This window comes from Podarcis erhardii (assembly GCF_964252035.2).
Source record: "Podarcis erhardii genome assembly, chromosome: 11".
Classification (NCBI taxonomy): domain Eukaryota; kingdom Metazoa; phylum Chordata; class Lepidosauria; order Squamata; family Lacertidae; genus Podarcis; species Podarcis erhardii.
This window is the reverse complement of record NC_138501.1, coordinates 55,160,123-55,180,480: the sequence shown is the minus strand read 5'-3', so window position 1 is coordinate 55,180,480 and position 20,358 is coordinate 55,160,123. Positions and strand designations below refer to the sequence as shown.

Below are 20,358 nucleotides of genomic sequence, written 5' to 3'. Positions count from 1 at the left end.
TGCAAGTTAGCATCTTACAAAAAAACCAACCATTTGCAAAAGAGAGTGGTTGTCCTGGAAAGAAGAGGCAACTATCCTGGAACTCATGGAAGAAATGAGGTTTAATTGGTGCTACTGGGTGACAAGGGACACAGCTCAGGCATGTTGAGCCTCACTTTGGTCCATGGGGTCCCAAAGAAAAAGCAACGAGAGATCTGTCTGCCACCTTCCGTGATCACATCTGGCCTCTATCAAGGGATGGACGAGAAGCTGAAAGAGAAGGGCAACCCAGTTAGACTCCACAATGAAGTACAGTGGTACTTCCAACGCCAAAAACCTGGAACTAAGTGCTCCTGTTTTCGAACGTTTTTCAGAAGCTGAACGTCTGATGCCGCTGTTGGCTATTGTTTCCAGGCCGCCTGCACCAATCAGAAGCTGCGCCTTGGGTTTCCAAACATTTCGGAAATCAAACGGACTTCCAGAACAGATTAAGTCTGGCGCTTTTGTTTTTGGTATTTATTTTGTGTTTTTGTTTTTGAGGCTTTTTCGGTTAATTTGTTTCTGTGACCGTGTGGAACCCAGTTCAGCTACTGACTGATTGATTGTGTGACTGCAACAACAGATCAAAGCCCCCCATCCAAACAACGACTATCATCAGTGCAGGTAAGAAAAAATAATAATTTTAATTTTCATCATCTACAATACTGTCTTATGTATTTTATAGTACAGTAAATTGATTATTGGGACACAGGTGGCGCTGTGGGTTAAACCACAGAGCCTAGGACTTGCTGATCAGAAGGTCTGTGGTTCGAATCCCCATGACGGGGTGAGCTCCCATTGCTCTGTCCCTGCTCCTGCCCACCTAGCAGTTCGAAAGCACATCAAAGTGCAAATAGATAAATAGGTACCGCTCCGGCAGGAAGGTAAACGGCGTTTCCCTGTGCTGCTCTGGTTCTCCAGAAGCGGCTTAGTCATGCTGGCCACATGACCTGGAAGCTGTGTGCCCGCTCCCTTGGCCAGTAAAGCGAGATGAGTGCTGCAACCCCAGAGTCAGCCAGAACTGGACCTAACGGTCAGGGGTCCCTTTACCTGTACATTGATTATTGCTTTCATTTTATGAGTCAATGATCTCAGTACAATTCATGTTAAATTGCTGTTTTAGGGGTTGTTTTTAAAAGTCTGGAATGGATTAATCTGTTTTTTTATTACTTTCTATGGGAAAGTAATTGGTTTTGGAACGGACTTCTGGAACGGATTAAATTTGAGAACCAAGGTACCACTGTATTCCAAAGGTGCTGCTGTTGTGAGTTTGGGGCTGGGGTCAGTCTGTCCTGATGATGCCCCAAGTCCCTTCCCTTCCAATTCTTGCAATCCTGCATCTGTAGGGGAAGAACGCAAGAAAGCAAGCCGGCCAAGCCGGCCCTTTCCTCTAGGCCACTGTGTTCCAAACTTGGGTCTCCAGCAGTTTTTGGACTAGAACTCCCATCACCCCTAGCTAGAAAGACCAGTAACCAGTATTCCCTTATTCCAAATAGGATTGCCAAGAAACATGGGGGGGGGGAGAGGTCTGTGTGCACATCCCAGGGCACCCTGACCCCTCCACTTACGCATGCCATCCAGCCTGCAAGCACTTTTCTGCAGCACTCCCTGTGGGGTCATGCACACCCGGCTGCTTCCATCGGCGATGTCTTGGAGAGGCTGAAAGGAGAAAGGGGAGGGTGGGGTGAGCTGGTTGACCTTACTTACTTGCTTAGGGACGCGGGTGGTTTAACCCACAGAGCCTAGGACTTGTGGTTTAACTCTGTGGTTAAACTCTGTGGTTTAACCCACAGAGCCTAGGACTTGCTGATCAGAAGGGCAGCGGTTCGAATCCCCACGACGGGGTGAGCTCCCCTTGCTTGGTCCCTGCTCCTGCCAACCTAGCAGTTCGAAAGCACGTCAGAGTGCAAGTGGATAAATAGGTACCGCTCCTGCAGCAAGGTAAACGGCATTTCCATGCGCTGCTCTGGTTCACCAGAAGCGGCTTAGTCATGCTGGCCACATGACCCGGAAGCTGTACGCTGGCTCCCTCGGCCAATAAAGTGAGATGAGCACCGCAACCCCAGAGTCGGCCACAACTGGACCTAATGGTCAGGAGTCCCTTTACCTTTACTTACTTACTTACTACTTGATTGTAAACAAAAACAAAAAAACAAAGCACCTCAAAGCAATTTACACAAAAGATAAAAATAAAATTTAACAACAATTTAAAACTTTTGCAAAACTTAAAATCACAATAGACTAAAACAACAGATGAAAACTTGCACCAACTTTCTAAGAGTTTGGGTGGGCTTGTTTAAACAAGAGGGGTTTTTTTTAGCAGGGGCCAAAAGGCACAGGGAAGGCACCTGCCTGGTAATCCATAGGCAAGGATTTCCGAAGTGCAGGTGCACGTTAATCGTTTGAGTTCTGATAGATGAAGAACAGGCATTTTGTGGCACCTGCCACAGAGCCAGTTCTTCCATCAATCATGCCCTATAGAACTTGCCTCATTCATGCCGCTTAATGTTTTCCTCAGCTTCTTAGCTGTCTTTTCAGGCTGGGAGAAGCTAAGAAAATGCTGTTTGCGCCAGGCAGTAAAGTAAGTTTTTGTGGGCTGTTTACACCACAAACCTAGGGCCTCCCATCATTATAACCTGCCCCCCCCGTCACTTTCAGCTCCCACTCCCTTGCCCCCAAACCCAGTCTCTAACCCGCAGTCGCCCTGAGGCTTCCTCCACCACTGGAACGAACTGGGGGTCTTGCAGGCTGACACCCCGCCGGTGAGCCCTCTCCTGGGCTTTGTTCCTCAGCAGCTCTGGTGGTGGCATCTCCTACACGGAAGGAAGGGTGTCAGAAGAGGTTGATTGATTGAAAGCGCTTGACATGCCACCTTTCAAAGCAGATATTCCCAGAACAGCTTGCAATGCAATATTTTATTTTTAGGAAATCAGTAAAAAAACAAACCAACAAAAACCCCTAATGAAATTTCACCTAGCAGCAGGTGCTTCTGGCTTAAAGCTGTTAAAAATCAGAGTTAAAAGATCTGGGATAATGCTTCTACCTCTGATTTAAAACCCCAGATTTTCATGCATGGACCAGCTCCAGGGGGGTGAGGCGCCTGAATAATGCAGTAAACTCTGCAATAGCCTCCCTTTGCAACTTGGCAAGTTCTCTATCAATAGAGTTTCTGCTCAGTGTTTTGATTGCACTGGTGGTGATTCAAGCAGAGCGTTGCAAATTTGCCTGTGTGTGTCCAGGTCTATGCGGTGCTGTTTACTTGCTTCAAAGGGAGGGGACCAACCACTTTGAACAGCTCCATATGCCTGGCAGGTCTAGCGGAGACAGGTTGCTGTTTCCTGCCTGCGAAGGATAATTGCTATTCATGGGCAATTTACCCCCTAACAGCATTATGCACATTCTAATTAGAGGAGTGAGCTTTGTAGGTAAGAGGGAGGCACTCAGCATCCAAGTGTGACCACACAACACATTACTCCCTTCCAGAAGGTCAGCAAATGAAGGATGCATTTATTTAGATTTATGCTCAGTGTTGCTGCCTTGGACCTGCTGCCATGGATGCCCTCACCACCAGCCCCTTCCAAGGACCGTCCTTCAGACTTCATGTGGTTTCATGCAGAACGTGCTTCCTGTGTTAGCAAGTTCCATAGTTTAACTTTGTGCTGTCTGATGAAGGATTTTCTTTTGATGAAAAAATCCACATGCCCAGCAAGGGGCAGGACCTAGCCAGGATCTCTTCTCTGTATACAAGTCTGTGTGCAGGCTCACAAGTGGGCAAGGATTGCTGTCACCATCACCAGAACCTATTACATTTATATACCACCATATAGTTAAAGCTATGGTTTTCCCAGTAGTGATGTATGGAAGTGAGAGCTGGGCCATAAAGAAGGCTGATCGCCAAAGAATGGGTGCTTTTGAATTCTGGTGCTGGAGGAGACTCTGGAGAGTCCCATGGACTGCAAGAAGATCAAACCTCTCCATTCTGAAGGAAATCAGCCCTGAGTGCTCCCTGGAAGGACAGATCCTGAAGCTGAGACTCCAAGACTTTGGCCACCTTGTGAGAAGAGAAGCCTCCCTGGAAAAGACCCTGATGTTGGGAAAGATGGAGGGCACAAGGAGAAGGGGACGACAGAGGACGAGATGGTTGGACAGTGTTCTCGAAGCTACAAACATGAGTTTGACCAAGCTGTGGGAGGCAGTGGAAGATAGGAGTGCCTATAGGAGTGTCACGAAGAGTCGGACACGACTAAACGACTCAACAACAACCACTACCTTTTCCTCCTGAGAAGTTCAAGGTGCTGTAGCTTGTTTTAAGCTCAAAGCAACCCTGTGAATGAGGATGGACCAAGAGGCAGTGACTGGCCCCGGGTCACCCAGTGAGCTTCATGGCTGAGTAGGGATTTGAACCATGGTCTCCTAGGTCCTAGTCCAACACTCTAACCACTACACCGCACTGCCTCTGTTCTTCCCAGTGGTCAGGCCTCCATATGGACCTCCTTCCTCCATCTCTCATGTCCCTCACTCACCTGGAGGTTCTTATCTTGGGCCACGCTGGATTTGACTGGCTCCAAATCCACTCTGTACCCTCTTTGTACTGCGATGGGCATGGCTCCGAGCTGGAGAAAGAGAGAGAGAGAGGGGGGGGGCAAGGTTCATGCAGTGCATGCATTCAAATTTTTGAAAGGTCATCCTATGAAAGATGGAGCAATCTTGTTTTTTGCTGCTTCAGAGGGGAGAAACAGAACCCATGTATTTGAGTGACAAGAAAGGGGATGCCAACATCAAGGAAAACTTTCTGACAGTAGGAGCTATTCCTACTGGTGGCCTCTCCTTCATTGGAGGCTATTAAGCAGAGGTTGGATGGCCATCTGTTGGGGATTTTTAGTTGTGATTCCTGCATTGCAGGGGGTTGGGCTAGATGACCCGTGGGGTCCCTTCTGACTCTTCTGTGATTCTAAGTGGCTCCATGTAGGAGTGCAAATATCCAGAGTGTGGGGTCAGGTGGGATTACTATGAGGAATTATAAAATATACATCAAGCCATTGTGTCCACGATGAATGCATTGTGTTGACTGGGTTTAATGTATTGACGATAATTTCTGATCCAATCCCACAACCCTCTGCATCTCTGGCCATTTCCTCTACTGTCCATTTCCCTTGCTTGACAAGTCACGTACACAGCCCAGTTGTTTTGCCAGGCAGGCATCCTGGGCCATAAAGATCGTGGGCAAGCTTCTTTGATGTAGCTTTTCTGATATGTTAATCTTAGGACAGAAGATCTCCAGGTTGATGAACCTGGAGGAGGAAGTCGATGAAATAAGGGAATGAAAGATAGACTAATGAAATGGTATGCTATATGTTTTTTTAAATTATTGTTGTTTTGTTTTGTTTAATTTAGTGTTAAGGTTGTGTTTTGTATTGTTTATTGTATTGTTTCTTCTTTTGTTCTTTTTTCTTGTCTGCCGTAAGTTTGGAAAGTAATAAAGATTATTTTTTTTAAAAAAAATAAATCTTAAAGCCAGGAAACAGATCTCACATGAAGGTGATAATGATCGCTGTCCTCCTGGCCACCCTTCTTATCATGTATATTGCTTGTTTATGACCTCAGGGGTTGCCAAATGCACTCCTTTGTAGTTCTGTTTTATTTACCCCATGCTTAATTAGTTTTGGTAGTTTAACTTTGTCCCCACGTGGGGTTTGTTGAAATGCTCAGAAGACATCTAATTGGTTCTTACGAATACTCTGTAAAAAGTTCTTTGTGAATAAAACGACCTGGGCCGAGGGGTGGAGAGAGAGAGAGAGATTATCATATGCACCCTTCCCAGAGTCTTGCTGGTTCAAGCCTCTATGTGTATTCTTCTTAAACAGAGTTCAGTCCTTCCTTTACTTTGGGAACACCTCAGCTCCACTCCGCTGGACTGGGGAGAGTTGGAAACGCCTTACCTGCTCATTACATTCTTGCTGCCTCAGTTGCTGCTCCCTCAAGGCCTTCTTCTCATGGACTGCTTTGGCGAGCCTCCTCTTCTGTGGGGAGGAAGGCAAAGGCACCACAGTTGGTTTTGTGGAAAGAACCTGCCCCGAAGGGAGGGTGTGCTTGCTCGATGCTCTGGGGTCGTCTCCCTAGTGAGGTGGGGCAGGCTGATTGCAGGACTCACCAGGTACATGTTGTACCTAATCATCTTCTTCCTGGCATCAGAGACTGTGGAGCCCATCTCCCTCAGCTTGGCCCTCATGTCGACCATCAGGTGGGCAGGAGGGTCCTGGTTGTTTTGGAGCTTGGTCACTTCAGTCAAAAGAGGCCCCAGAGATTCATACAAGGTTGAAATGAAGTTCCTGAGAGAAGGACAAGCAACCCAGCAATGTTAATAAAAATAAGAGTAAAAATGAAAATATAAATAATAAATTTTATTTATACCCCGCCCTCCCCAGCCAAGACCGGGCTCAGGATGGCTAACACCAAATATAAAAACAATTGATTGAAATACTGCTTAAAAAACAAGATTAAGATACAACATTGAAACATTAAAAAGCAGCCTCATTTCAGTGGAAACTCAATGAAAAACTTTTTGGGGGATAAAAATGTCAAGTCTTTACCAAGGCTAACTATCCAGACTAGTCCTACGTGGGCCAGAAAAAAGCCTGGGAAGTCCCCAAATAGGAGTTCTATCACAGGAGGAGAAAGGGAAAAGGAAAGAGGAGGAGGGAATCAAACTGATTCCAAGCCAAAAGGCCAGGCGGAACAAATCTGTCATAATAATAATAATAATAATAATAATAATTTATTATTATACCCCGCCCATCTGACTGGGTTTCCCCAGCCACTCTGGGTGGCTTCCAACAGAATATTAAAATACAATAGTCTATTAAACATTAAAAGTTTCCCTAAACAGGGCTGCCTTCAGATGTCTTCTAAAAGTAAGAGCCTCAGGAAAGCCCTCTCCTCCATGAATCTGTCTAGCCCTCTTTTTGAGGACTTCTAGGTTGGAGGCCAACACTCCCTCCTGTGGCAGGGAGTTCCACAGTCCAACCATGCGCTGCACTTACACCGTCTCCTCATCCAGTTCCTCTTCTCCATGCAGGGTGTTCTCGGTCATGGAACATCGAGGCTCAGCTACGCAGGGGAAAGAAAAGGGGAGAGGACATGGCAAATGAGTGTGGGTCTTTTGGCCCCAGATAGCCTCGGAGCGGTGGGCATGGTGAGGCACAGATCTTCTGCAGCTGGTAGCCCCTGTTTGCACCCGTGCCCATTCCCCCATATCTGATCCTTGTGATGTATGAGAGAGTACAGCTGGGCATGTTGCTTGAAATACCTGGGGAAGCCCACTAGCCAAAACTGCCTGGAGAAGCCCCCCCCCCCTTTAACTGCCTGTGGGTCAAGCTTGGAAGCTCCAGCTGAAATAGAAATATTAAACCATGAATGTAAAATAATGTCTAAAATGTATAAAATACTGTTGGAATGGCATTTGAAAGATGAGGAAGTGAAATCGGTAATGATACATCGGGCAAAAGACTTTGGATATAATATACAGGGAAAGGTTGTGGAACGAAAGGATAAAATTTACAGCCTGTAATGCTTTGAAAGAGAATATGGTGAAAATGATGTATAGATGGTATATTACACCAGTGAAATTAGCTAAAATGTATAAGACAAATAATAAATGTAAAAAAGTGTAAAGAAAAAGAAGGAACATTTTATCACATGTGGTGGGAATGTAAAAAAGTAAAGAACTTCTGGGAAATGATATATAATGAGATGAAAAAGATGTTGAAATATACATTTTTTTTTAAAAAACACAGAAGCATTTTTACTTGGTATTATAGGTCAGGACATTAATAGGCAAGATGTTAAATTGTTTTTATATGCAACAACTGCAGCAAGAGTATTGTTAGCCCAGAAATGGAAACAAGAAGAAATTCCGATAAAGAAGAATGGCAGACGAAATTAATGGACTATGCAGAATTGGACAAAATGACAGGAAGGATTCGAAACCTGCGGGACCAGAGATTTACAGAAGATTTCGAAGAAGTATATGAATTATTTGAAGAGCAACTGTAATCAACAAATTACACTAGTAGGACTGCAAGAAGTTTTGTAAGGAGAAATATACGAAGTGTTACAAAGTAGAAAAAGATAGAGATATTGGTTATGAGTTTGAAATGTAATAGGGAAAATAAATGCATACTAAGAGATTAGATTGGAAAATTTTCAGACAGGATTGATGGAAGTCAAAAAAATTGAATAAGATGTAAAAGTATGTTTAATTACTGTCGAAAATGATATGTTAAAAAACTTATATATATATATATATATATATATATATATATATATATATATGCAGGTTTTGGTGTCCTCGGGTGTCTTCCCGTGTAAAAGTTGGGGTGTCTAGGCGACGTTTCGACGAGGTCTCACTCGTCATCTTCAGGCTGGTGCTTTCGGCTTCTTGTTACTGGAACAGAGCAGGATCTCAGTGTTTGAGTTCCTATAAATACTGTAGAGGGGGTGTGGTGTATAGCCTCCAATGTTCTGGGCAGAGAGGAAGTTCCCAGGCTAGTGTGCCTTTTCTTCTTTTGTTCCTTAATTACTTGAGAGATATCTTGAGTGATTTCTTGAGTGATATCCTGAGTACCACTTAGGTGGGTCATTAGGTGTGGATTAGTTGCTAAAGTCTTTGTGTCTTGACCTCTTGAACTTTGTGAAGAGTTTTCCTGAGAAGATGGCTGTACTGTACTTAGTTGTGCTCTGGCTTGGCTTCGTGTATAGGGGCGAGCTGTGGTTTTGTGGCTTGTGTCAGCCAGATCTGTGTAGGGATTGCAGGGGGGTGCAGCATCCGGAGGTGCCACCATGGATTGGCTACTGGATGGTGTCTGTAATTCATCTGTGGAGAGGGTCTGGGTTTGGGTCTGGTGTGGTTGATTGGTGTTGGCGTTCTGTGTGTCTCTGGATCTGGTGTCAGTTTTTGTGGGGAGGGCTAATTTCCAGATGTCTGGCAAGCGGGATGTGTCGTCACGCTTGTTCATGTTGTGAGGGTGTTTCTCTATCTCGATGGCTTCCATGATTATTCTCTTGTGGTGATGTTCCGTGTTAAAGAGCAATTTGGAATCTGCAAAATTAATTTCGTGTCCTGTTTCTTTCATGTGTTGGAAAAGAGAGGAAGTTTTTTCTTCTTTTTTGACGGCATTCTTGTGTTCTGCGATACGTGCATTTATTCGTCTGTTTGTTTGTCCAATGTACGTGGCTGGGCAGACTTTGCAGGGTATTTCATAGATCCCTTGGTTTTCCAACTGGATTTTATCCTTGGGGTTTCTGAGGATATTGGCTGACAAAGACCACTTGACAACTGAGTTACAGAATCTCTCAAACGTGTTAATTGCCAATGGATACCAGCAAAACAGGATTACGAAGCTAATCCAAAAGGAAACACCCCCCAAAAACCAAGACACAGAAGAAAACAATGGCATGGCCCTCCTTCCTTATATCAAGGGCACTACAGATAAAATTAGCAAAATCCTCCATAAACACAATATCAAAACAGCCTTTTGCACCAACCAAAAAATAGCCAATATCCTCAGAAACCCCAAGGATAAAATCCAGTTGGAAAACCAAGGGATCTATGAAATACCCTGCAAAGTCTGCCCAGCCACGTACATTGGACAAACAAACAGACGAATAAATGCACGTATCGCAGAACACAAGAATGCCGTCAAAAAAGAAGAAAAAACTTCCTCTCTTTTCCAACACATGAAAGAAACAGGACACGAAATTAATTTTGCAGATTCCAAATTGCTCTTTAACACGGAACATCACCACAAGAGAATAATCATGGAAGCCATCGAGATAGAGAAACACCCTCACAACATGAACAAGCGTGACGACACATCCCGCTTGCCAGACATCTGGAAATTAGCCCTCCCCACAAAAACTGACACCAGATCCAGAGACACACAGAACGCCAACACCAATCAACCACACCAGACCCAAACCCAGACCCTCTCCACAGATGAATTACAGACACCATCCAGTAGCCAATCCATGGTGGCACCTCCGGATGCTGCACCCCCCTGCAATCCCTACACAGATCTGGCTGACACAAGCCACAAAACCACAGCTCGCCCCTATACACGAAGCCAAGCCAGAGCACAACTAAGTACAGTACAGCCATCTTCTCAGGAAAACTCTTCACAAAGTTCAAGAGGTCAAGACACAAAGACTTTAACAACTAATCCACACCTAATGACCCACCTAAGTGGTACTCAGGATATCACTCAAGAAATCACTCAAGATATCTCTCAAGTAATTAAGGAACAAAAGAAGAAAAGGCACACTAGCCTGGGAACTTCCTCTCTGCCCAGAACATTGGAGGCTATACACCACACCCCCTCTACAGTATTTATAGGAACTCAAACACTGAGATCCTGCTCTGTTCCAGTAACAAGAAGCCGAAAGCACCAGCCTGAAGATGACGAGTGAGACCTCGTCGAAACGTCACCTAGACACCCCAACTTTTACACGGGAAGACACCCGAGGACACCAAAACCTGCATTCCTGTACCCGTGAAAATCTACGAAAGCAAATATATATATATATATATATATATATATATATATATACACACACACACACATAGCTTGGAAGCTCCAGCTGCTCCCCACCCACTACCAAGCCAATAGAGATTTAGCCTTCTGTGGCAAACTTTAAACACCTGTTGAAAACTGTGGGATGTGGAACACATAGCAGTCAAGTACAACGTTCCTAGAGTGGACATGCTAGGGGATGCTTTGTACCAGCCAGGAGAAAACTTCCTGTTTCCTCCTGAGCTGGGACAAATAATAATAATAATAATAATAATTTATTATTTGTACCCCGCCCATCTGGCTGGGTTTCCCCAGCCACTCTGGGCGGCTTCCAACAAAGATGAAAAATACACTAAAATGTCACATAATAAAAACTTCCCTGAACAGGGCTGCCTTCAGATGTCTTCTAAATGTCAGGTAGTTGTCTATCTCTTTGACATCTGATGGGAGGGCGTTCCACAGGGCGGGCGCCACTACCGAGAAGGCCCTCTGCCTGGTTCCCTGTAACTTGGCCTCTCGCAGTGAGGGAACCGCCAGAAGGCCCTCGGAGCTGGACCTCAGTGTCCGGGCAGAACGATGGGGGAGGAGACGCTCCTTCAGATATACTGGACCGAGGCCGTTTAGGGCTTTAAAGGTCAGCACCAACACTTTGAATTGTGCTCAGAAACGTACTGGGAGCCAATGTAGGTCTTTCAAGACCGGTGTTATATGGTCTCGGTGGCCGCTGCCAGTCACCAGTCTAGCTGCCGCGTTCTGGATTAGTTGTAGTTTCCGGGTCACCTTCAAAGGTAGCCCCACACAGAGCGCATTACAGTAGTCCAAGCGAGAGATAACCAGAGCATGCACCACTCTGGCGAGACAGTCCGCAGGCAGATAGGGTCACAGCCTACGTACCAGATGGAGCTGGTAAACAGCTGCCCTGGATACAGATTTGACCTGTGCCTCCATGGACAGCTGTGAGTCCAAAATGACTCCCAGGCTGCGCACCTGGTCCTTCAGGGGCACAGTTACCCCATTCAGGACCAGGGAATCCTCCACACCTGCCTGCCTCCTGTCCCCCGAACTTCCTCTGCAGATGACTAGAGGTGGGCGTGACCTTACCTGCCCAGGTAGAAGAAGAAGAAGAGTTTGGATTTGATATCCTACTTTATCACTACCCGAAAGAGTCTCAAAGCGGCTCACAATCTCCTTTCCCTTCTTCCCCCACAACAAACACTCTGTGAGGTGAGTGGGGCTGAGAGACTTCAGAGAAGTGTGACTAGCCCAAGGTCACCCAGCAGCTGCAGGTGGAGGAGCGGAGACGCGAACCCGGTTCCCCAGATTACGAGTCCACCGCTCTTAACCACACCACCACACTGGTACCAAAAGGGGCAACGTAGGCAGCACAGCACACTCCCTCTTCTTCCTCTTGCTTTCATTGAAGAAGCAACAGCTATTCAGCTAGAGATAGCTATGGGATAGTTCCATGTGTGTATATTTTGTAACCTAAGTCTGCCTTCAGGGATCCAATTGTGAACTGATGATACTGTGAGTAAACCTCTCTTACTGATTCTAAATAAGATTGTCGTGTTTATTCTTTTTAAGAGGGACAAAAGAGAATTACCAGGAATCCTATATTTAGAAGCTCAAACGAGCTTGCAACAAGCAAATTGCTGTACGTTTAAAGGCGAAAGTTTAAAACTCTGCTAAGTTATAGAACTTGCTATAACTCCTGCCTCCCTGAACATTCCTGCAAAAACTTTTCTATTCCACCAGGCCTCTGCAAACAATTAAGAGTGCATCTTCCCACAAGGATTAATGGATGCCTGAGTTTAACTATTTTAATGGTTTTATTGCATGCTTGCTCGGGCGTTTGTAATTTAATACAAGGACCTTGAACATGTCTCAGCAGTGGGTGCGAGGTCAGTGCAACTGTTTTAACAATGGTGCCACATGTTCTCAAACAGAAGACCCCGTCAGCAATCTGGATGCCCGCATCCTGCGCCAGCTGGAGCTCCCGAACCAGACCTGAGGGCAGCCCCACATGGTCCAGTTACAGTAGTCCAGTTTCAAGGTTATCAGTGCATGGACTACATGGATGCATGAAACCTATGGAAAGAAGGAGTGTCCATCTTCATGCCAGAGTGTTGGTCCTTTGATGGGGTGGAGCCTGGAGGTGGGAGTCTGGAAACAGGGAGCAAAGACCTTGGCCAGCTCCTTCCAATCTTAGCTGGACCAAGTTGTTTGCTTGGAGCTGTCCATGGTCTAGCAATCGTCGACCAGCCTTCCTTCTTTCCCTGCAGGTTCTGGCATCAGATCAACTATATACTGTATTTTTCGCTCCATAAGACACACTTTTCCCCTCCTAAAAAGTAAGGGGAAATGTCTGTGTGTCTTATGGAGCGAATGCGTGGTCCCTGGAGCCGAATTGCCCAGGGGCAAAAAGCAGATCATGTTTTTTTGAAAGAGGAAAGTGGGTGTTGAAACAAAGCCGCTGATCGTTTGCCGGTCAGGAACGAGATAAGGGACGCTACCAATAAAAGAGGCTGCCTGGGAGGGGGATGGTAAAGACAGCAAACTTGCAAGGAGAGGAGACAGGAAGACTAAAGCAATGGGGAGAGAAATTAGAAGAAAAGGAGGAGCAAAAAACTGCTCCATCTAAGGAAAAGTCACTAAGGCAAACAAGAGGGAAGGGAGTGTTGAAAAGAAACAGCTGGTTGGTAAGGGAGGGAAGGAGATAAGGAAGGCTAGCGAGAAAGGCCACTTCATGGATCACTGCCTTGCTGTGGCGAAGGGGCTTGAATAACTCAGAGAAGCTATGAGCTATGCCGTGCAGGGCCACCCAAGATGGACAGGTCATAGTGGAGAGTTTTGACCAAACGTGATCCACCTGGAGCAGGAACCGGCAAGCCACTCCAGTATCCCTGCCAAGAAAACTCCATGGACAAAGACGACAGGCATATAAAAGTTATGACGCTGGAAGATGAGCCCCTCAGGTCGGAAGGCGTCCAACATGCTACTGAGGAAGAGCAGAGGACAAGTACAAGTAGATTCAGAGCTGATAAAGCGGCTGGGCCAAAGCTGAAAGGACGCTCAGTTGCGGATATGCCTGGAAGCGAAAGGAACCTGGAATGTAAGACAAGATGGTTGGACAGTGTTCTCGAAGCTACAAACATGAGTCTGACCAAACTGTGCGGGAGGCAGTAGAAGACAGGAGTGCCTGGCGTGCTCTGGTCCATGGGGTCACGAAGAGTCGGACACGACTAAACAACAACAAGCGATAAAGGAGGCTGCCTGGGAGGGGGGAGGTAAAAGCCCATGGATCCTCAGGATTTTTGCATTGGGTCACCCCAAATTCACCATTAGATCACATAGCATGTCCATGGCTACAGCCTGCACCAAAAAATCACGCACCCACTGTTTCGTGGGGCTGCAATAGTGCAAAAAAGTGGTTACAAAGCATGGGTCCACATGGATTCTCAGGATTTTTGCATTGGGCTGCCCCAAATTCACCATCAGATCACATGTTTTTGGCCACAGCATGAACCACAAAAATCACACATCCACTGTTTTGTTCAGAATATTTTTTTCTTGTTTTCCTCCTCTAAAAACTAGGTGCATCGTATGGTCAGGGGAGTCTTATGGAGCAAAAAATATGGTAGATGTTCCACTTGGTGCCTTGGATGGGCCAGGCAGCTCCATCTTCCCCAGCTGCTTCAGGAAACCCTTCCCATCTACCAAATTCTGCACCAAACAGATTGAAGGAGTGTATTCTAGCTATTTTACTAATTAAATTAATATACTGCCCTTTATCAAAAGATCTCAGGGTGGTTCACAGAATAAAATACAAGATAGAACACGGTACAATTCATAGCAATGTAATGTTGGAAGGGGTTCCATGGGCCATCTAGTCTGACCCCCTGTAACACAGGGATCACAGCTAAAGAAACCCTGACAAATGGCCACCCAACCTCTGCTTAGAAACCTCCAGGGAAGGAGAGGCCACTACCTTCTGAGGGAGTCTATGTCGCGAATTCTTCGTGGCGCTTTAGCAGAAATGCTTAGAGTTCCAGGTTCATCAGTGCAGTATATTTATTGTGAGCTATATATACAAATATAGGGACGCGCGTGGCGCTGTGGGTAAAAGCCTCAGCGCCTAGGGCTTGCCGATCGAAAGGTTGGCAGTTCGAATCCCCGCGGCGGGGTGCGCTCCCATTGCTCGGTCCCAGCGCCTGCCAACCTAGCAGTTCGAAAGCACCCCCGGGTGCAAGTAGATAAATACTGGCGGGAAGGTAAACAGCGTTTCCGTGTGCTGCGCTGGCTCGCCAGATGCAGCTTTGTCACGCTGGCCACGTGACCCGGAAGTGTCTCCGGACAGCGCTGGCCCCCGGCCTCTTGAGTGAGATGGGCGCACAACCCCAGAGTCTGTCAAGACTGGCCCGTACGGGCAGGGGTACCTTTACCTTTTTATATATACAAATCTTAAAAAGCAGAGACATCACCTTGCCGACAAAGGTCCATATAGTTAAAGCTCTGGTTTTCCCAGTAGTGATGTATGGAAGTGAGAACTGGACCATAAAGAAGACTGATCACCGAAGAATTGATGCTTTTGAATTCTGGTGCTGGAGGAGACTCTTGAGAGTCCCATGGACTGCAAGAAGATCAAACCTCTCAATTCTGAAGGAAATCAGCCCTGAGTGCTCACTGGAAGGACAGATCCTGAAGCTGAGGCTCCAGTACTTTGGCCACCTCATGAGAAGAGAAGACTCCCTGGAAAAGACCCTGATGTTGGGAAAGATGGAGGGCACAAGGAGAAGGGGATGACAGAGGACAAGATGGTGGGACAGTGTTCTCGAAGCTGCAAACATGAGCCTGACCAAACTGCAGGAGGCAGTGGAAGACAGGAGTGCCTGGCGTACAAATATCTACAGGTTATAATACATGAGCAGTTCATACAGTCAAACAGAGTAACTGGCTGCACCTTAAAGCAAATAGGAAGACTCTTTCTCTCTCTGACCACACTCCTCTACACCACCACCTTTACTGCTGGACAGGCTTCCCTTTTAAACCAATGACAGCCAATCAACTGTCAGCACCTTATGGCTGAGTCATTTTGACCCAGCACTTCCATAGAAAGCATTGTAGGCTGATTGCACCATCCAATTGCATCAGTTAGCAACCTCAAGCCTACAGACTTACTGTCTCACACAGCATTCTGAGAATCCCGACAGTCTATTCCACTCTGAAACAGCTCCTACCATCAGAAAGTTCTGCCAAATGTTTAGCTGGAATACCTGCAAATTCAGCCTTAAATGTAGCTGAGAGGTGGGCCTTGGAGCAGCTCCCATCCCCCCACTGCCATGGGAAACAGCCCCTTCCTCCCATTCTTGCATTGAACCACCTGCCTCTCGCTCCACTGATGTTAACCTGTGCCCTGTCCTACCCTACAAGATACGGTGTGTGTGTGTGTGTTCAGGGGTTGTGTGAAGTCGCCCTTCTTACCTGGGAGGCTGGGGGTTGCAGAACCTCTCTGATCCATGGCCTGAAAGAAAGAAAAGAGGGAGCCTTGTGGGAGGCTGGTCTACTCTAAAGATGCGCCGAGGCATCTCCAGCCTTGAACACTTAATTTATTTATAAGAGCATTTATAAATCATTAACTTGTTTAAAAATAACCCATTATGATGGTGTACAATAAAATTCTTTAAACACCATAAAGTCATAGAAGACATATTTATGCCTGGATATCTCAAATAAGCTGTTCCAGAAAACGATCAAGTAATAGTGTTTAACCTTATAACTGCTGCTACAATCATAATAGCTAAAAATGAAGAGAGAAAAAACACACCATCAGTGATTTGTCAGTAGGAACTATGGTTAAGCTAACTCACCACAAAGGAATACATATAAAACCAGCCTAGTGGGTTTGTGGAAAAAATGATATTTTCTGTAATGTTTCGGAGCAACAAGTTCAGTGATAATCTCCAAACTTACGTTCTTTCAAACCTGCTGTCACTGTATTTATTTGTGTCTTTTATCTTTGGTTTGTTTAGTTTATTAATAAATAATAATTAAAAAACCATAAAAGACAGAACAAATGGCTGACACCGCATCACATTAATTCTCTGAAAACCCTTGGCTTAACAACTGTATTTCGTGGGCGAAAGAATATCAAAATGCAGGCTGCCTCTATGGCTTTCTGAGCACAGGGCATGGGCAGGGCTGCCTGGAGTAGACTCCATCATGGCATTTTGTGTCCCCTGCCCTCTTACAAAGTTGCACCCAGCCCCAAGCCCCAGGGCAAAGGCAGACTGCTGCTAATAATTTTCCATTGGAAAAGTGCTGCCTCATAAACTGTCACTGCCGCACAGTGATGAAAACCATCCATGGCGAGTTAGTGGCTTGTCATCGAGGCCATCAAGAAGTTTATGCTGAGGTCTCGTTCCCACGTCCCAGGCCTCCTGTTCCCACTTCTCTCGAAACTTTGGCTGAGTCAAAACCCACAGGTAGAAAAGTGAAATAAAATAAGAATCCTTTGCCCCCAGCAGAGGGCAGTGTGGGAGTGCTCTTCGGGGCCAACCTACTCTGCTGAGTGAATGGTCCAGCATTCTCTGCATCAAAGATGTTTCGGAGAAGAGCATTTGATGCAACACACAAATGAAGGGTCTTTAGCTGCCAGTTTCCCTCCTCAGGCTCTCAGAAGGGGGGCAAAGGCTTCAGGCTTCTAGCTGATGTGAAGGAAACAGGGGTGTGCACAGGGGCAGAGGAAGGGGTGTGTGGTGGGGGCAGACCACCCCGGATGTCTTCGTTGGGGGGGGGTGACATTTGGCGTGCCGCCTGCCCCTGACTCCCAAGCCTACTCTGAGCCGTTGGGGTAAGGGGGGGACCTGCGCCGCTTTGCCGGCGGCATTCGCCCCTTCCCCCTTTGTTTTTGGAGCAACAAGTTCAGTGATAATCTCCAAACGTACGTTGCTTTCAACCTGCTGTCACTGTATTTATTTGTGCTCTTTATCTTTGGTTTGTTTAGTTTTTTAATAAATAATAATTAAAAAACCATAAAAGACAGAACAAAGGGCCAACACCGAATCACATTCATGGTGCTCAGCCAGCTCAGCCCAGCTCCCTTCCTTCTCTAGGCAGGGAGGGGAGAAGTCAGGAGGAGGGAGGGAAGAGGTGCTGCCGCGGTGTGTGTGTCTGTGGGCAGGGAATGGAATGGCACAGAAAAATAATGGCGCAGCCTGAACGAACAGAATCCCCACATCAATCCACGGACATTCCTCAGGCCAGATCCTGAAGGCCATTGGGCCTGATCCAGCCTGCGCTCCCTGTTCTAGACCGAAGAGGTCCTGCAGAAATGTATACAGGACAACACAGAACATGGTTTCCTGCAAACAGAATGTGCATTCATCACTTTCTGATCAAGGCTGAAGATCGCCGGGAAATGAGGCTCTTTTTGTTACTTACTGCTAAGGAGAGGGAAATTTCCAAGACTCTCTCCTGTCGGGAAGGAAGTCCTCCAGAGATAAAAACTCATAAACATGGGGTGGGGGTGGGGGTGGGGGTGAGGCAACTTGGAGGGAATAGAAACTTCACATTAGGCGCTCATCCTGGTTTGAGTCTTTTGGCACTCCTCCCTGCCTATTCATTTTATTGCACATTTTCTGTTTTATTTTCCCTAGCATTTGGCGAATAGGAGGCAACATGGTGGAAGTTTTTGCAATCATACATGGCATGGAGAAAAGGGTTAAAGAAAAGTTTCTCTCTCCCTCTTGATACGCGTAAGCTCACGGACAAAGCTGAATGTTGGAAGATTCACGAAAGAGAAAAGGAAGTCCTCCTTAACGCAGTGCATAGTTAAAAGTGTGGAACTCACTGCCACTGGAAGCAGCGATGGCCACCCACTTGGATGACTTGAAAAGAGGATTGTACAAATTCATGGGAGAGAGGGCTATCAATGGTTATGAGCCAGGATGGCTCGGCTCTGTCTCCACGTTGGATGCCACAATGCTTCTGAATTCCAGTTGCTGGAAACCACAGGAAGAGAGAGGGTTCTTGTGCTCGGATCCTGCTTGTGAGTTCCCCATTGGGGCATCTGATTGTTGGCCCATGTGAGAACAGGATGCTGGACCAGAGGGGCCTCCTTTGGTCTGATGCGGCCAGGCTCTTCTTTTGCTCTTATGGAACCTCCAGCTGCAGGAGCAGTCTATCACGATTCCTAGGTTCTTAGGGTTATTTGGCCACTGTGAGAACAGGATGCTGGGCCAGAGGGGCCAATGGCCTCATCCAGCAGACTCTTCTTATGTACTTGGGCCATCATTTTATCTGTCATTTTGCTGGCTCTTTCAGCGGTTCTCAACCTGTGGGTCCCCAGATGTTGTTGGACTACAACTCCCATCATTCCTGAGCTCTGGCCTTGCTAGCTAGGGGTGATGGGAGTTGTAGTTCAACAACATCTGGGGACCCACAGGCTGAGAAAGGCTGTCTGATATTCTTTCCCATGGTTGCTTTGTTACTATCATAAACCATTCTGAGAACTGAATAAGAAGAGAGGGGATGTAGCTGAAACTTGCCTGGAACCCGACTGGAGAAGTTTAGAGAGAGCCGGGAGGTTTTCAGGGGTCAAGTGGAAGGTTTCTAATAGGAGGAAGAGGATCTTAGCTCCATTTAAAGAACTACAGTGGCCGCCAACTCGTTTCAGGGAAGAATTCCAAGAGCTGGTTTTGATCTTGAAGTCTGAGATGGGCTGGAACTGAGATAGCTGGAGAACAGTCTGCTCTTGCATGCATCTGTCTTGAAGGCAGAAATGTTGCTTTTGAGACCCTTTCCAAAATAGCTCCATCTTTCTGAGATCAGTTGGATGAGGACAAGGGACGAGGCCTTTTTGGTTGTGGTGCCCCACTTCTGGAAATTCCTTTCCTGGCCAGGCTTTGCTATCAGACTTCCTCTCTTACAGGAGGCAACTGGAAATGCTCTATTTTCTTTTTTAAACGCTTTTAATTGAGTTTGATGTGTGCATTGCTGAAGCTGATTTGGTGGCGGTTTTTAAGCGGCTAATTTTAATATTGGTTTTTACGTAACGGTTTTCAGTCGCCTAGTGAAACCTTATGACTCAAAGTGAGATAAAATCCCAGGGAAGGGCAAAACATTAAGACACAATTTAAAAGTAATTTAAAGCGACTTTCAACAATAAGAAATAAGTTACCTACACCTCACGTGCCAAGAGCCAGGGTAAAGAGGTGTGTCTTCAGCATCCTCAAGAAGCTGTGCAATGAAGGGACCAGGTGTACTTCTGTGGTGAGTTACACAGTTCAGGGGCCACCACAGAGAAGACCCTCTCCACCTGAGCAGTCACCCACTGAGCCTCTGAGGGTGGAGGAACTACTAAGAGGGCCCCCTCTGCCAATCGCAGCACCTGAGAGGGTCTGTAGGGAAGGAGGTGGTCTTTCACAAAAGCACATCTCTCCCCCCACCCCAGCTCCCGGACAGAATCCTACTGCACCTGAGACCTGGCAGATTCTACACGCTACGTGGTCCATCCTTAAAATCCAGGTCATACCTCATGTCCACCTGTTGTGGTTTGCTGGCTTTGGGAAGACCTGGGAGATCGCAAGCGACTCACCTCAAGGGGAAGGTTTCTGTGGGGCAGCTGGCCTCTTCTCTGGTGTGGTGGTTGAGAGACCCACCCAAAACAGGACCTCCCTTGGCCTCTTTCCCCAGCCTGCTCCTTGGAGTGGCTCACCAGATGGATGTTGTCTTCTGGTTGCCAGGAGGCTGATGCCACTGGCTGGTCTTATGA

General features: G+C 46.5%; 1 protein-coding gene and 1 long non-coding RNA gene across 2 annotated transcripts in view; both read right to left on the bottom strand.

The window, feature by feature from the left end:
* LOC309352911 overlaps positions 1–20,358 on the bottom strand; it is a 75,708-nt gene that overhangs the window by 41,432 nt on the left and 13,918 nt on the right. The window lies entirely within an intron of this gene.
* LOC309352835 (uncharacterized protein) lies at positions 84–20,330 on the bottom strand. Its single transcript, XM_081881705.1, has 9 exons — positions 20,182–20,330; positions 16,068–16,107; positions 7,059–7,125; positions 6,170–6,347; positions 5,958–6,038; positions 4,542–4,631; positions 2,712–2,831; positions 1,587–1,677; positions 84–249 (listed from the first exon to the last, which is right to left on the bottom strand). Exons 2-9 carry the CDS (start codon positions 16,102–16,104, stop codon positions 215–217), a joined length of 699 nt encoding a protein of 232 aa, XP_081737831.1. The 5' UTR covers positions 16,105–16,107; positions 20,182–20,330; the 3' UTR covers positions 84–214.

Coding starts and splice junctions, on each gene's coding strand:
- LOC309352835 (XM_081881705.1), bottom strand. CDS start 16,104: ATGGATCAGAGAGGTTCTGCAACCCCCAGCCTCCCAG. Junction 6,039..6,169: donor TTAGGTACAACATGTACCTG/GTGAGTCCTGCA, acceptor TCCTCCCCACAG/AAGAGGAGGCTCGCCAAAGC. Junction 2,832..4,541: donor CCCAAGATAAGAACCTCCAG/GTGAGTGAGGGA, acceptor CCTTCCGTGTAG/GAGATGCCACCACCAGAGCT.